Consider the following 17,459-nt stretch of genomic DNA (forward strand, 5'->3'; position numbering starts at 1 on the left):
CATACCATTTGTCCTACAACAAATGATCTATTGTCATAAATATGTATTTGTCCTACTCCAGATTGATGCTCATTATTGAGGTAGTAAAAATTGGCATGCCATTTTTCTTAACTACAATACTTACGTATTGAACATGCACTCCATTTCCATTACCAAACCTTGTCCTCAAGTCTTATTGGAGAACGGGGCAAGAGTTCTATTGGCTGACACCCACAAATCAAATTAGTGAATTTCTTGCTCTTTGATCTCTAGTAGAGACATAGTTGTTATGCATGTTTCGGAATCTAGTAAATTTCATCCTCTTTGATCTAAGATAGATCATAGTTTTTGTGTAGGCTGGTAGAGGTTAATTGCCTTTTTTTCCATACAATCTGAAAAGCAAAGAAGGTCTTACGGATCATAGCTCCTATGCCTGATTTTAGCTGTAGAGCTTGAGGCAAGTGTAATGAGAAAACTTCTTGTTTCTTTTTTTTATGCAATCTAAAAATTGAAAAACTATGTTTTAAATGGGCACTTTTTTCCCGGTGTCTACGAGAGTGACAGACATGTTTTGCACAAGCTAGATCCGCTAAGTTAATCCCACTTTACTTTCAAGTTGTATCTTATATATTTTGTGTGGAAACTCCATGCTCCTGCTAGGTTTACACTATTGAAAACCCTAAGCTTTGCTATGATATTGTTGAGCTACACACACCATTGCAACATATCCATTCCCTCTGCTTCCTTTTGATAATACAATCCATACCTCCATATCTCTATTAATAGTGATTATAATAGATAGAGTGGAGAGGTTGACCTTAAATATCACCTCTGTGAAGATCAACCCATTAATGATGTCGATTATGTATGTGAACATTTGTACAAGTGGTGCTAGGAATTGTGTTAGAAGAGATTTATGGTTGATGCTAAAATAACAAATAGATCTTCAAATGTGCAAATAAGTATTTGTCCCTTGGAATCAGTTTGGCCCAACAAAGTTTATGGGCATATTTAGTGACATTCAATTTTCCTTGTATCAAATAAATGTAGAGAACAAGAGAGGGGAGACAAAAATATTTATACTTTGTCTAAACTTGTACTTCTTTTAATGTTAATTTTCATCTAAATGAGGTCTAATGGGGTTAAAATAGCTACTTTGGAGAATGTGGACTAGCTAGATTCAAAGAACTTTACCTAGAATCACATCCTAGTCTCCCCACATTAGTCTGACAAAGTCCCTCCCTAGAGGGCATGCTTGCTTACATTATGCGTAGGAATTTACCCAACATTGCGGGGAGATAAGAATGCAAAAATGCAAAATCTCTTTTGGTGAGCAAGTGGTAGGCGAGCTACTTCATTGGGAACTAAAGTTACATTCGTTAGTGACATATTTGGTCAACAGAGTCCCTAATGAATGTAAGTTTGCTTTGGACATCCTATAATCAAATTTCTTTGCTAATGTGTTTGAAGGGCTACATTCATATTAGGGAATTAGAATTTTATACACCACCTTCTTACAGCTAATTTAGCATACTTATAGAGATAAAGTTTTGGAGTTAGGAGGTATATCGAAGAGGGTTTTTTATGTAGAGTTAAGAAACACGAGTGGCATAAAAACATGCTCATGACACCATTCATTGAGTTAATATTATTACAACTGTCACTTAAAACCCATTAACAATACTCGTAACAAATAATTACTCAATAATGCATTAAGAGAAAATCGCGCTTCAATACTTCATTGCGTCATTACTTAAATTTAACTCCGACAATATCTGTTTCCATTATTACATGAATCATGAAACGATTCACCATCAGTACATAATCGTCCACAATTTCATAAAGCCAATGTGGATTATACTTACATAAATACATAAATAACGGGAAACACATTATATTAATAAACCAAAATGAAATCCAAAATGAATAATAAACGAAGCTCCACACAATCTAGTATGGAGCTTCGTTTGTGTGGAGCTCCACACAAAATGAATAATAGATTGTGTGGAGCTTCTTTGTTTTTGAACTAGGGTTTCATGTTAGGTTGTTTTAGGTTTTATAGTAATAACCTAAGAGTGTATAGACTGTCTGCACTACTGAAGCTGAGAGCAGTAGAAATGCGGCAATGACCGAAATCCATAACCATGGCCGAGAAAAGAACTTCTGATAACACTCCGCATACAAGCGAAGCCAATGGGAGGAATGGTGAGCCTTTACATCATGGATCATATTTCTCCATCTTTCCGATGGCAAACTCAAGAGCACATTGATGCACATGTCGTTCCACATCTTCACCAACCTTTCATCACTCCCCAAGTTGTTCTCCAATACTTTGGCCCGACTCAATATTGCAAGATCTTCTTCAGTGTCGATCAGCGAGTCCATGAGGATAGCGTACATCGCGAAGTCATATCCTTTTCCGGACATTTGTTCATATGCAAGGAGGTTCCTCAACACATCCTCTGTCTTGTCATACACGATAAGGCGTGGAAGATGGAGCTGAAGTTTCGTCTTGTCGTACTTGATCACCGATATGTTACCTTCACAAGCCTCGAACCGAATGCCGGCTCTGTAGAGTTGGGACGCTGTTGGGAGGCGGCAAGATGTCTCCTCATGAGCTTCTAGATCCTTGCTCTTTTTGCTCAGAAAAGAGACATATGAATAAAAAGATATTCTTCTGGATTCTCTAGAATTAGATTCTTTGTCTTCGACAGTGCAACAAAAATAGAGGGAATCAAGTAGATGCTCGCAAATTTCGACCAATTTTATGTTTTTCGATTCAAGGAATCTTAAGAATTTACTCTTTTCAACGTCGCTTGAGAAGAATGGATTACGGTAGATTATCAAACTGCTCACGGTTTTCTCAAGATCAGCCAATGAGAAGTATTGATTGCTACAAATCTTCTTTAGAAATGCCATGGGAATTTGGTTGCCGATCAACAGCAAGTCCCTCAGTAATCTCATGGCGAGTGTATAGTCATTAAAGATGAAAGTGGCAAAGTACCTGCAACTAAACTCCATAGATTGAGGTGATGACAGAATCAGCAAGAATTCATGAATGAAGACGGTGTCGACACAGACCAGAAGTTGGAGCCACTTAAAGTCAGATTGGGGGAGGTTAAGATTATAAATGTGGCTAAGTTCATGTGGTTGATCAGAGATGAGGTATTGCATGAGATCTTCCACAGCTGATATTCCTTGTCTTTCCATGAATTTGTTCACACATAGTGCCTTACATTTATCAATGGGGGAAGGCTTAAGTGTTTGATACAATGGACCAATGGTCACTAATTTAGGGTTATATGACTGTGGCTGCACTTCGAGTAATGCCTGGGGAGGCTTCAAAATCATCCAACTTTGCTTCAACATAGGTGAATCATCAACATCCAGATTGATCTTCTCATTCATGTAAAGTCTCCATTCATCTTTGGTGAAGTTGGGGGGTTGATGATCAGGTTCATCCATTGGAATTGTGATGTTGAATGTGAAACTCATACCAATCTCTTCTTCTTCTTTGACTACTTTGTTTTAGGATTAGATCTTATTATGCATCTCTATGAGTTAATCCTGCCCTCAGACGATACGAAAATCTATATTCTATGAATCTATTTATCTGTGTATGATAAGGATAGAGAATGAGAGAGAGAAATAAGAATGCGAATGTGTGAAATTCCCTGCATGATTAGCAATATGTGTGGAGCCATGAATTAAGCTATTTCCTGATTTGTGAGGTGAACTCTTTCTTTAGTGGGCCCTAAGTTGTTAGTACGTCCCTTTCTGTGGTCCAATCAATGACAGATCACGACACCGATGACAGTTATGTGATTGGTTTTACAAAATACATAACTGTAATTACAGTTATGCCCAACATAGCTCTCGAGATCTGATCAGAACTGGGTCTCGAACCAACATTATTAATTTGAAAAGACAAGTCTTCAATTCACAAGTCTTCGATTCATCTTCAATCTTCACAAATTATGGTTATGTAGCAGATAAACTTATGTTTAAATAATGAGTAATAATGGAATCTTAAATCATGATTGTGTCATTTTCATTATAATTTGAAAATACGTATGTATGTGTATGTATGTATGTATGTACGTATGTATGTGCAACGCATAGAAAAAAACTACTTAGTATGGAGTAGAGTTAGGACAATGTTGATTTAGAACAGTTGTGTAGGATAATCGTCGAATTATCCAAGAAACCATTCGACTTGTTGCTTCTGGATACTACCTCAAGCTTATATATATATATATATACAATAAAGATCTCCACCAAATTGTGGAGAGCATTTTGAATGTAAAATTACTTCCATAAAGGCAACCTTTCAAACCCGCGCTGGGAGTGTCCCACTCAATACCCCATCCATGAAACAACTATATAACTACTGATAATGACTTTAAAACTGCATGCGTTATGCTTAATATTGCGAATTTGAGTGATATCACATATAAGAAATATATGTGAATACTTTAAAATATGACTGTGTCAATATAATCTTATCCAAATGTTCCAAAGACTAAGGTCTCTATTTCCCCAAAACTATGACTTTAAGACAGGAACAATAAAGTGTAAGCCACCAAACATGAATGAATATCTATTGATGATGAATAGTAGGTACTATAGGTAGCATATACATTTCCTCTTTCAATTTCTTCCACAAGTTTCGCCCTGCTCTGATGACCAAATTTCGCATTAAACAGTTCCGTAGTCTCAGGTGAGTGGATTCGTTTGTCACCGAACGAATTATGCATTTGGAAATTCACAAAATTTGTCCGTCTGGTGATCTGAGGCATCAGAATTTTGTTTCATTCATTCCTGCGTTTGTCTTCATCATCGCAGATCCTTCTCTGCAGGAGGAGGAGAAGAAGATTTATGAAGGAATTACCTAGGAAAAAAGATTTTAGGGTCTCGAGGATTTTATGGACGATAGAAGGTCATGGCTGTAGCATGAGATAAGGGTAAAGGAAGAAACACCCCATGAGATCCTTCTCTCCATGATTGATACAGACATACCATGGCTCTGTAGGAGCAGCTTGAGAGGTTCCACAAACAAGCAGCAGTAGCGCGCTCAAGCCATCCTATGAAGAACAAAACGCATTACATGATTCCCAATGTAAGAAAGTAAAGATCATCAATTCCCAATTTCGTAGGAAGGGCTGTAAAATGACACTCGTACAACATATGTATAATCTGATCAGAATCATTTCTCAAACGGATATGAATAGTTTGAGACAAGAATGGTACAAGAACTTTGAGGTTTCCCACTACTAATCAAAGTGTTACTAAAAAGAAAAAGGGGACAAGAACTTGGATGCAGCATTAAAGAATATTGGTGTCATTAATGCTAATTATTTCTCACGCTACAGGTCGTATTATGAGCTCTAATTAGCACTAATGACACCAATATTCTTTAATGCTGCATCCAAGTGACATTACTACGAATATCAATTAAAACCCAAAAATGCCATTGGGAAACAGTCATAGTCATTGCGTTTATTGCGGGCCGTATCCCTTAAAAATTCTACTAACATTAAGGCATCATGTTTTGTTAAGCTTTTATGTTTTTCTAAGCTCTATGATAATCCTAGTCTGAACATTTTTCTTAGACTAATTACGAATATATATTTAGGTAGAATCTTTGCAATAACGAGGCAACGGTGACCAAAATCAATGCTTGTGAATAATACTAATGTAAGCATTTGTCACAAAATTGTCCATAACAATGACAAAGGATCTCGTAGATGAATAGGAAATCACTTCCTTTGGAGAATGCATTGAAGCAGGAAACGAGCGAAAACCCGAATTACTTGTACTTGGATTGGTTTTTTGACGCATCATAGGCAACAAATCCTCTCGTCGACTACTTTTTTTGACGAGGGAGCAAAAGCATCCTCTAGTTTCGGGCAGATGGAGGGTCTGCTCAGTGAGGGATTCATTCCCTAGCAAAGATATATCTCGAGACAAGACTAAGAGAATTGAACCATTATGGATAGATAGATTGCTAGAAGATTCCAATAGGTTTTTCAAATTCTATAAATATGCGGGACTTGACCAAAAATAGAATTGACTTTTACATACCTCCAAAATAAAGTGCTTTGAACACTAATAAGAAGGCACCAAGACCCAGTAGTATTAGAGGGATACCCAAAATCGTGGTCATCTTGTTTTTGTCTTTCCAAACATAGCCAAAGAATGGAAAGTATTCTTCTAGAGTTTCGGGCCGATGAGAGCGTGGTAGATACCCCCAAAACCTAAAACCGCGGAAGAAATCAAATGAAGTACTCCGGAAACAAAAGTATGAGAATGTGTCTATGATTTCTCCACCGGGACCTACCCCCAGCAGCGGATAGCTAGGTGAGGAAGTAATATTAAGCCTTGTTCATACATAGGCTTTTCTGAAACAAAGTGAGCCACTTTAAATCTATGCTTCTCAGAGGGTGGGGAATTGAGACTCTTGGTTGGTCATTGATCCGTAAGAATCATGGGGAGGGGGACAACCAAGCACGATCGGCCATGACTGGAGTCAATCACGCGACATGAGCCACCCCACGATTTGGGAGCTCCGTGCAAATTATCGATCGAAGATGCTCCAAGAACTATTAAAGAACGAGATGAAATGCTCAATGTTGCTTACAAGCAAATTATTGGATGTATACGCTACCTTATTAGTTGTACATGTCCCGATTGATGTTTTACCACTGGAATTCATTTAAGATTTATGTAAGATTCTGGACAGAAACATTGGCAAGCTTTAAAACGACTACTCCGTTACCTACAACGAACAAAAGATATGGTGGTAACTTAATCTAGATCACAATCAGAGTCTGTCAACATGAATCTTGAAGGATGGACCAATCCATCAAAATTGTCAGGTTGGACAGATTCAGATTGGGGAGGGAATATTGATGGTCGTAAGTCAACAAGTGGTTTCGTATATTGTCTCGTTGGAGTCGCTATAGCATGGACATCTAAGAAGCAAACAACGGTCGCTCTATCTTCAACCGAAGCTAAATATGTAGCTGTCGCCCTCGCTGTTAAAGAAGGAATATGAATTCATTCTATACTTGAAGAACTTAACTTGTTTAAGACTTCTAAAGTAATCCTTCGTTGTGATAATCAATCTTGTATAAAGTTAGCTTGTAATCCGAAAATGAGTGACAATATTCAACATGTCTCTTTCAAGCATCAGTTAGTTTCTACGAGACTTAATTGAAGAGAAGAACCTAGATTTGAAGTATGCGTATAAAACACTAATGTGGGCCGATTTTCTAACAAAGCCAAGTACCTCAAACAAAGCATGCCGCTTGGTACGAAAGATTGGTCTAACAATGCCAAATTATTCTTCGAACGACAATATTTTTGAATAAAATAATATTTAGCTTAAGGGGGAGTGTGGAAATATTTTATTTTTATTATTATTAAAAATAAGTAATTACGATGAGTTAATTATTATTAGACTTTAGAGAAACTTGTTCATTGAAGAGAGATAACTTTATGTCCATTGACTCTACAATCAAGCCATTTTGGCTAATGTAACATTACACAACCAATATAGAACAAATTTTATGTATGTGTGATCTCTCTCTCTAACAATCATTCTCTATTTGTATAGTTGTTGAATTCTACACAGAGCACATGGTAGACATAGAGGAACGCACTATCGAATTGGGCTGAGAAACAACTTCGCCTCTCAAAATCAACAAGCTTACCTATAAGAGAGTTCACGGCCACTCTCTGAAATTGCACAAGAATGAAATAAATTTTGAATAGAGTATTTGAGCTTCCAATGAAAAATGGCATTCATTTTGGTGTCTCTTTCCCCTAATTTTCTCTCTATTCTTATCTCTCAGTTTTTTCTTTACTAGTAAATAGATAGATAAAGAGCAAGAGATAGCAACTGGCATGAATTGTTGTCAGTTTTACCCATGATGTACCCTACGCTATTACCACAACCTCTACAATACCTCCAATATTGAGCTTAAGATAAATCCGCTAGTGATTCATGCATTATTGAGTAATCGATTACAAGTATCAGAGATACATTTAAGCGTTACATGTACACGGTGCTAAAGTAGGTAACAATACTTATGCCAAGTCTCTTTTTCTCTCTCTCTCTTAATGAGGTGAAAATGACAAAGAAATTCACATGCAAAAAAGAGACATGGAAATCAGTAATTTAAAAGTTAAGTATTAACGGGGAATAGAGGAAAGACATATATTGTTGAGATAAATCATCCATTCCTTGCAATTCATTTTGATTGGTACGACTATTCTAAAGATATGGAGCCAAATCTTCTCCATTGCAACCATCTACTTTGATTGGTACGATTGTTTTGATTTATAAACAAATCAAGCTTATAATTATGGAAGATGAAGTAGTCGAAGATCAAGTATGAAGGAATCATTGTAACCCTAAGCAGTTAGTTAATTGCTTATGAGAACATGGGCGACCATCCTAGCTTTGATCCAAAGTTCCGATCTGATATTTCTCTTAAGACAAACCATGTCGTGATTCATGTATTATTCAGTGATTTGTTACAAGTATAAAAAATAGATTTACGCATTACAAGTACAAGACATGTTTGTAGATGAAAATAGCGTCAATTCCACGTTTAGATTCAATTCAACGTAGAAAAAATTCATGTCATGTCTTAATCTTAGTAGAAATTAATGTCTTAAAGTTTGCAATAACCACAATGACTATGAGTGTTTCCCAATGGCATCGGTGTGTTTTAATTTACCTTTGCAATGATGTCACTTGTAAGTAGTGTTCATGAATGCTGGTGTCACTAGTGCTAATTAGAGCTCGTAATATGATGAGTAATGACCAATTTAATAACATTTACACCAAACTATCCATCATTTTTATTCGGATTGTTTCCCTCCCAATCAAATTGATCAAGAGTGGATTTAGCTCCTTTTTTCCTCAAAATATACATGTTAGTTTGAGACTTAGATTTGATCAGATTTTACATGTGTTGTACAAATGTGATCACAGTACTAGTATTTTGTTTCAAAATCTCTCATATCAAATTGTCGCAAATTTGTAATGAAATTCTACAATTTCTATTATCGTCCCACTTTTGTTATTCATGGAAAATATCCTCCATTGGTATTACAATTACATGTACAAAACAGTCTAATATTACAAATATGACCATAGTCAATCTTTGTAGGTAAAGATAAATAAGAAACACATGTAACCAATCTTTAGAGACAAAGAAAATACAATGAAGCCATGTCCGTCTCCAAATCAACAATATAAATAGTCCAACTTATACAAAAAAAACTAACAAAGGAGTCTCAATATATGTGAAGCAATTATTGTCCCATTTTTGTAGGTTATGATACACTTAACTAATACTAAGTTCTTTGGTAATCCTTGAACAAAGGTTCCACATACTTTTTGTCCAAGTCTCATAATATCCATAAATCATAACAATACCACAAATGGGGTTACTACCACATTATCATCTCATACCGAACTTGATCACGACATATTTAAGTTAGTTAACTATCATTTAGTTTTTAATAATACTCAAGCACAAGGTTGAGCAATTGGATTGAAGGCTCCACACACAACTCTCACGACATAATTTATTTGACATGATACACTAACACGATTGTTGGGTCGTTGGACAACCTTCATAGCTCATTGTAGTAGGTTGCATATGCACATATATTGTTTTCCATTGCCCACTTTATGTGTGTTACTTCTATTTCAATGGCTTGTTCTTGATACCCCAAAAGTTTTTCTTTTTTAATTAAAATCCTTTTTATTGACACCCCAAAAGGTTATGTTTTCTTTCTATTGTTTTATCAGATATTGTTACTACTTACTTAACTAGCCCTCCTTTTTCTTGACACCCCAAAAGTTTTTCTTTTCGTTTCTTCTTTTTGATCAAATATCCTTAGTCAACTACCCTTCCTTTTTTGCTTTCTCATGTTCCTAACGCCGAGGCTACATGGAAAATGCTCAACTTTGTAACAATCGGCAACATTTCAGTTTGAACCAAACCAAACCGCAAAACCGTGGATTAATGGCTTAACGGCTTCAATGGTTTGGTTTAGTTCAAGTTTGCGTTTTTAAAAATGATTCGGTATGTTTTCGATTCGGTTTCATTAGTAAGAAACCGCGGTTTAAACAGTATAACAATTGTTTTTGTTTTTTTTTAAATTTAAAAATTTTTAAAAAATATTTTTAACAAATTTTCATTTTTAGACCTTATTCTCACGTTTTAGGAACATCTTTAAAATTTTAAAAATTTAAAATAATGAAATATTGTAAATTTAAAAATTTAACCTAAGTTCAAAACCGAAACTGAACCACGAAACCACGGGTTTTACAATTTAATGGTTTAACGGTTTGAAAAATGTTTAAGGGTTCGGTTCAGGTTTCGAAAATTTTAAATGGCTCAGTTTGGACCCTCTCAAATCAAACCGAACTGAACTAAATTGTTGCCGATTGTTATAATTTTGGTCCCTGAGGTTATATGTCCCACATCTTGGGTACTTACCTACCCAGTTAACTATATCTTTATCTATAATTGGGTACTAGTATATAGGTAAATTTCATTATTGTGCTCACAAAGGTGGCCTATGTGCATGTGTGTGTGTGTGTGTGTGTGTGCATGAGGATTGTCCAAGGGTAACTGGCAGAATGATAAAAAATCATGGGATACTTCAATGCATTTCTCTCTTTTTAGTCATACACAGACATGGAGTTTCCTACGTCTCACATGGAAGCGAAGAACAAGTTTGAAGACTTCTTTTGGACTCTTTACAGCCCCTACAAAGACCAACAAATAGATCATGAATGATCGACATATCTAAGAACTATCTACTTTCTAAAGAAAACTCCATTTACACACTAGAATATTAATTTTAAAGAAAGTATCAAGCTTATGGAGCAAAAACAACATGAAGAGCAAAAGAAGAAGAAGAAGAACATGATGATGATGAATAATACTTCACATGGGAAACAAATGGCCCAATATGTACATCCATATAACCCCATTCCTACTATCCATAACTTCCCATCGAGTGACTTTACCAACTATTCATATAATCGACGACATTGTACTATTCCTACAAATAGTTACTATTGTTTGAAACTTTTTCTCTTGTGAAGTAGGTCTACACAATTACCATATGGTGTGAACCCCTTGTGGCTAAGGTGGAAGGGGCTTTATGAAGTGAACCTAAAATATGGGTGTTTGGACGAAACATTTCTAGACTGTATCTATTTTTTTATTTGTATATGGTGGACAAATGTTGTTATGGACAAATTTGTGACAAATGTTGTCATGGTAACAAACGTCCACATTAGTATTATTCAGATCCGTTGACTTTGGTTATCATTGACTCGTTGTTACAAAGATTCTACCTAAATATACATTCGTAATTAGTCTAATAAAAATATTCAAATTAGGATTATCCAACACCTTAGAAAAAGATAAATGGTTAACAATACATGATGTGTTAATGTAAGTAGAATTTTAAAGGTTTATGGCCTTTAATTGATATTTGCAGTAATGTCACTTGAATGTAGCATTAATGAATATTGCTATTATTAGTGCTAATTATAGCTCATAATACGACGCTGAGTAGTAACTAATTTAAGAGTGTTTGGCCCAAACAATACTAATTATTTTGTCTCAAATAAATTGGTCAGGTCTCAATTCATCCCCATCTTGTCTCAAACTAATCATATCAGTTTGACAAATAGTTCTAATCAGATTTTACATCTGTTGTACATGTGTGACCACATTACTATAATGGTCAGATTCCTGATATAATGGCCCACTATTCCTCCCGTTGCCGTTGCTTGTATGCAGTGTCATGAAAAGTTCTTTTCTCTGCCATGGTTATGGATTTCGGTCATTGCCGCATTTCTACTGCTCTCAGCTTCAATGTTTCAGACAGTCTATTCAATCGCAGGTTATTACCAAAATACCTAAATCAACCGAACTTCCAAACCCTAGGGGAAAAATAAAAACACTCCACACAATCAAGTATTGACCTTCATTTATTCATTTGTGAATTCATTTTGGTTCATTGTTTCCCCTTATTTATGTATTTATTGATTTACAAACAACATTGGCTTTATGAAATTGTGGAAGATTATGTATTGATGGTGAATCGATTCATGATGCCTGTACATTAATGGAAATAGATATTGTGGGAGTTAAATTTCGTAATTATCGCAATGAAGTACTAAAGCACAATATCTTGTTCTTCTTCTTGGTCATCTTCTTGCGACAAGACATGGCATCTTCATTGCTTTATTGCTTTAGCAACATAGAGTTCAGCCTGGCCTACTCACTCTTTTGGCTCACTCCAACTTCTACTCCCTATTGATATAGTGCTCTAATTTCACGTGTATTGACTTCTTTCACAAATTCTAGCTTCTCATGAGGAATTATTGAGCATCCAAAACCGAATTTGGCTACGTCCCACTTAGACTTGCTTTCTCTCCGTTTGTTGATTTGTATATAGACAAACCCCGATATTCGCATTATTTACAGGCATTGATTTGGGCTCTTATTGGTTTTGTTTTGCAGAGATTCTGCCTTAATATATATTCGTAATTAGTCTAATACAAATGTTCATAGTAATGCCGATCATTTTAACTGAAGTTGTTGAATTTACTATCATTAATATGTCACAGAGAGCGCGACACTTATGTACAAACATGATCACATTAGTACGATCGGCATTGTATTTCACGCATGTGTTGTGTTTACTGTCATTAATAGGTCCAGCATGGTCCTCAGAGAGGCACGCACTAGGAAATAGGGCTGAAAAGCTCCTTATCACAAAAGAAACCTCACCTCTCAATATCAAGAAGCCTACCTAAAAGAGAATTTTCAGCCACTATCTGAAATTGTACAGTAGGTTACGAAATTGAACAGATTATAGATAAATAGATTGTAGATTTTCTGAGGAATTGTACTCTACCTAGATTTCAACATTAACTAATTATCACAAAATGTATTTCCAAAACCATTTCGTTTCCAAAGTTGATTTATGTGAGAACGGCAATTAATTTTACAGCTCTTCTCCTAGCTATAAATCACACCCAGCTTTATATATCATATTCAGACTATCCCAAATATCGAACCAACAACTAAGCAAATAACATGTTGACTGAACTTGCCAATGTTCCAAACAAACTAAGAATCAAGGCTTTCTGAGATGAACTGAAAATCTAAGACATGATCTTTGTAAGTTAACTCTGGCAATACATCCCAACATTTTTGAAAAATGTATGTCCTTTTAAGGTGATCGATATCCAATATTTTACTGCTGTAAATAGATTTCCATGGACACATGCGCAAGATTTAATGAATGAACTGAATATTAGTGGTGGTATTGCTCTATCAAAATTAGTAAAGCTTGAGGAAGTATCTTTAGGATTACGTGTACTGATGAAAAAGTTACATCGTTTAAGCAAAAGGTAAGACACATGGATATCTACCCCATTATCAGCCCATTTTGTACAATAATCTCCCCCATTATCTGTTCTAATAGTTTTTTATTTGAGATTGACATTAATTACTTCTCCTTTTTGGTAACTTAAGTTTTATAACGAATAATACCACAATTATAATGAAATTCTGTTATTGTGCTATTTTTCTTACGTAGCTACATTTACCAATAACAAGTTCTTTGGTAATGCTAAGACAAAGCTATTGGTTCCTCACACTTTATGTCAAGTCTCAGAATGTCCGTCAATAATAACAATACGACAATGAGATTACTACAACATCATCATATCATGCGAGACTTGGTCACTACATATTGGAATTTGAATATACCTAAGCACAAAATTAACTAATATGATTGTTAAATTCCACTCCAAGCCCTCATGACATAAATAATGTTGGCTCCATAGATACCCTTGGAAGACCACATTTTGGCATTATTATCCTTAAGTTTTCTCATTGTCGCAACTTGCATCTGCACATATGTTGTTTTCAATGGACCCCTTTTTTTTAAGTGTTTTACTTGGATGTCAATGACTTAGTCTTGACACCCCAAACGTTTCTCTTCTGTTTTGTTTTTCTTATTGAATATCCTTAGTCAAATACCCCACCTTTTTTGCTTTCTCGTGTTCTACTTGAAAATGCACAACTTTGATTTCATAGGTTAAATGTCACATCTTGTGTTCGGACCTACCTATTGAACTATCTCCTTATCTATAATTGGGTTAGTACATAGTTAGATTTTATCATTGCGCTATGCAAATGTGACCTTTATATGCGCCCGCATGAGGATTGAGGTTTTGAAAATGCACAACTTTGATTTCCTAGGTTAAATGTCACATTTTGTGTTCGGACCTACCTATCTAAATATCTCTTTATCTGTAATTGGGTTGGTACGTAGGTAGATTTTATCATTGTGCTCCGCAAATGTAACCTCTGAATGTGTGCACATGAGGATTGTCCAAGGGTATGTTGCAGAAAGATAGAAAATCACAGGATACTTCAACCTATTTTTGTCTTTTTAGTCAAACCCACAAAGTTTCTACACCTCACATGGACACGAACAACAAATTTGAAGACTTCTTCGGAGTCTTCAAAGCCCCTATAAAGACCAACGAGTAGATCGTGAATGATCAACATATCTTAGAACTATCTACTCCCTAAAGAAAACTTTCTACTCCATAAAGACAATACTCATTCTAAAGAAAGTAGATCAAGCTTATGGAACAACAACTAGAGAAAAAGAAAAAGAAAAAGAAGAAGATGATAATGATGAATTACGCTTCCCATGGGAAACAAATGGCCCAATATGAGCATCCATATAATCCCATCCCTACTATCCATAACTTTCTTGTCAAGCAGTTTCATCAACTCAACCGCAACATGAAAAATGGAAAGACCGGATGAAGAAAGAGATTGGTAAGGTAGTTCATCCGAAGGTTGTCACCAAATCTACTTTCCAACAAGACAAAGTGATTAGGTTTGTCCCGTGAGCACTGTTTAACATTAAGCCGCAATCATGTAGCCCATGGATCTTGACCATTGGCCCACTGTATCAAAACCTCAATCCTTCCCCTATTAATAAATGGAAGGCACTTTGCGTGAAGAAATTCATGGAAAGATATGGGATATCAAATGTTGAAGGGCTCATGGAAAAGCTCATCCCTGAGTCCGAGACCGAGGAACTTCGCGACGTCTATTTGGATATGCTGACTTACAAGTTTGAGTCCATGAGACTTATGGTCACTGTTGACACTGTCTTCTTTCACGAATTCTTTATGTTCTCAACGGAGAATTACTCCGATTCTGAAGAGTACACATTTATTAACAATGACATTACGGAATCCCAAATATGGAGGGACTTGCTGCTAATTCGCAACTAGATTCCCATGTCATTCCTAAAGAGAATCATAAACATCCCAAAGGAATCACCCTGCTTTAATGAGGATGATCTTCTGAAATGCTTGAAATACTTTGTTTTAGTAAACAATCCATTCTTCATCAGTAGGTTGCATGAATGGAGGCAAGGATACAAAAATCTTCTTCACCTTAAATGCAAGGATAATGAAACAAAACCAACGCAAGGAGGCAACTGAACTTTGAGCATCTACTCGATTGCCTATATGTTTGGTACACATGGAAATCAGCTGAACAATCTAGAGAGCCAAATAAATCTATGAATCCAAGTAGATGTTTGCAACTCTTCACAATTCTATGGGGCTGGAGACTGAGCAAGAAGCAACCTGATTGCCTTCCAACAATATCTAGACGCTCTAAATTCTTTGGCTAGTTTAATCATGGATCGGAAAAGAGGAAGAAACATAGCGACCGCCCTCTGACTGCATCTAACCTCTCCAAAGCAGGAGTGTAGTTTAACTCTTGTGAAGGTAACACATTAGTGATCAAGTATGACAAGAAGAAACATCAGCTCGATCTTCCACGTCTTGTGGTGGAAGATAACACAGAGGCTGTGTTGAGGAACCTCATTGCACATGAACAAATCTCCAAAGAAATATTTGACTTCACTATCTATGCCATTATCATGAACCTGCTCATTGCCACGCTAGAAGATATCACAATCTTGACTAAGGCCAAGGTATTAGAGAACTACCTAGATTTTGCATGTTAAGGGAGACAAGTTGTAAACTTCCAAGGTGGTTGAGTATCAATGCATCTCAATTTTGTCGATTTCTTTTTAAGCTTCAATGGGAAACTTTTGTAGGACATTGTTTTAAATGTGGTAAATTGGGGCATTTGATGGCTTAATGCCAATATCACAGTGAACTATCCCTAGAAAATAATGTGAAAAAGGAAAAATAAGGAAGATGTTGGGAAGGATATTTTCTCAATGGTTGATATGGTCATGGATGAGGGAACATCTCATGGGTTAGAAGGAGATCCTAAAGTTCATGGTCATGTTAGAGGTGTTGGGGAGGAGAATGGAGTATGTATTAATGGTGGCATAGATATTGGAGATGGAGATCGACATGAAGTAAAGCATAAGATAAAAGGGAAGGGTGTTGCCATACAAAGAGAATCAAAAAATACTAATGGTAAGGCATTACCAAAAGATAATTTGAGATTGAAGGAGGGGTTTAAGAAAAATCCTTGGTAGAAACAGGTGCGAAATCAGAGATTGTCCAACCAACTACAATTTGATTCTTCAAGAAAGGTGGTACGACCTCAATTAAATCAAGGACTTCGTTCTCATAGAACCAAACAACAAATCCTTAATATTGGTGGAGGGGATGGAGTACACACGAATCCTTATGCAGCTCTTAAACAAGTAGTTAGTACATTCATGAATACACTTGCTCATAAAGAGCAATATCTTACCAAAGGTGTTAAATGAAAGTGGCATCATGGAATGTGAGAGGCGCATCTTCTCTTCATAAGAAATATATATTATGGAAAACTTTATTTGATAAAGATTGGGATATATCATGTGCAGTTGAACATAAATGTCATGATTTAGCAGGATTTGTGTTACATTTGCGTGGATATTCCACATATTATGCAGGATAGTTATCACATCATTATCCAAGGGTTGTCATGATTTAGCAGGATTTGTGTTACATTTGCGTGGATATTCCGCATATTATGCAGGATAGTTATCACATCATTATCCAAGGGTTGTTATGATTATTTGTGATTCGTTTTATCCACATATTGTCTATAATGATCCATATGGACGTTTTTTGCTGATGGAAGTCAAGTATGTTGAGGATTCGTTTTATCCACATATTGTCTATAATGATCCATATGGACGTTTTTTGCTGATGGAAGTCAAGTATTTTGAGGATTTGATGTCATTGGTACGAATCTATGCACGTAATAATGCTAATCAACACATTGAGTTATGGGCTTCAATGTATCCATGACGATTAGTGAGCCATGTTGGTTTGTTAATGTGTGATTTTAATATGTATGTTGATGCTTTACAATCTAATTCACGATTCTCATTGATGGATTCTCCTGAGCAAGCAG

General features: G+C 35.9%; 1 protein-coding gene across 1 annotated transcript; it reads right to left on the minus strand.

Moving 5' to 3' along the window:
• Positions 1-1,989: 1,989 nt before the first annotated feature.
• Positions 1,990-3,474, minus strand: LOC147865869 (putative UPF0481 protein At3g02645). Its single transcript, XM_087317505.1, has one exon. The coding sequence runs from the start codon at positions 3,472-3,474 to the stop codon at positions 2,029-2,031; it is 1,446 nt and encodes a 481-aa protein (XP_087173631.1). The 3' UTR covers positions 1,990-2,028.
• Between the last annotated feature and the right edge of the window lie 13,985 nt (positions 3,475-17,459).

The sequence above is a fragment of the Azolla caroliniana genome, unplaced genomic scaffold (assembly GCF_043228905.1).
Source record: "Azolla caroliniana isolate FFs.n. ecotype wild unplaced genomic scaffold, voAzoCaro1.0.p SCAF_3, whole genome shotgun sequence".
NCBI classification, from domain to species: domain Eukaryota; kingdom Viridiplantae; phylum Streptophyta; class Polypodiopsida; order Salviniales; family Salviniaceae; genus Azolla; species Azolla caroliniana.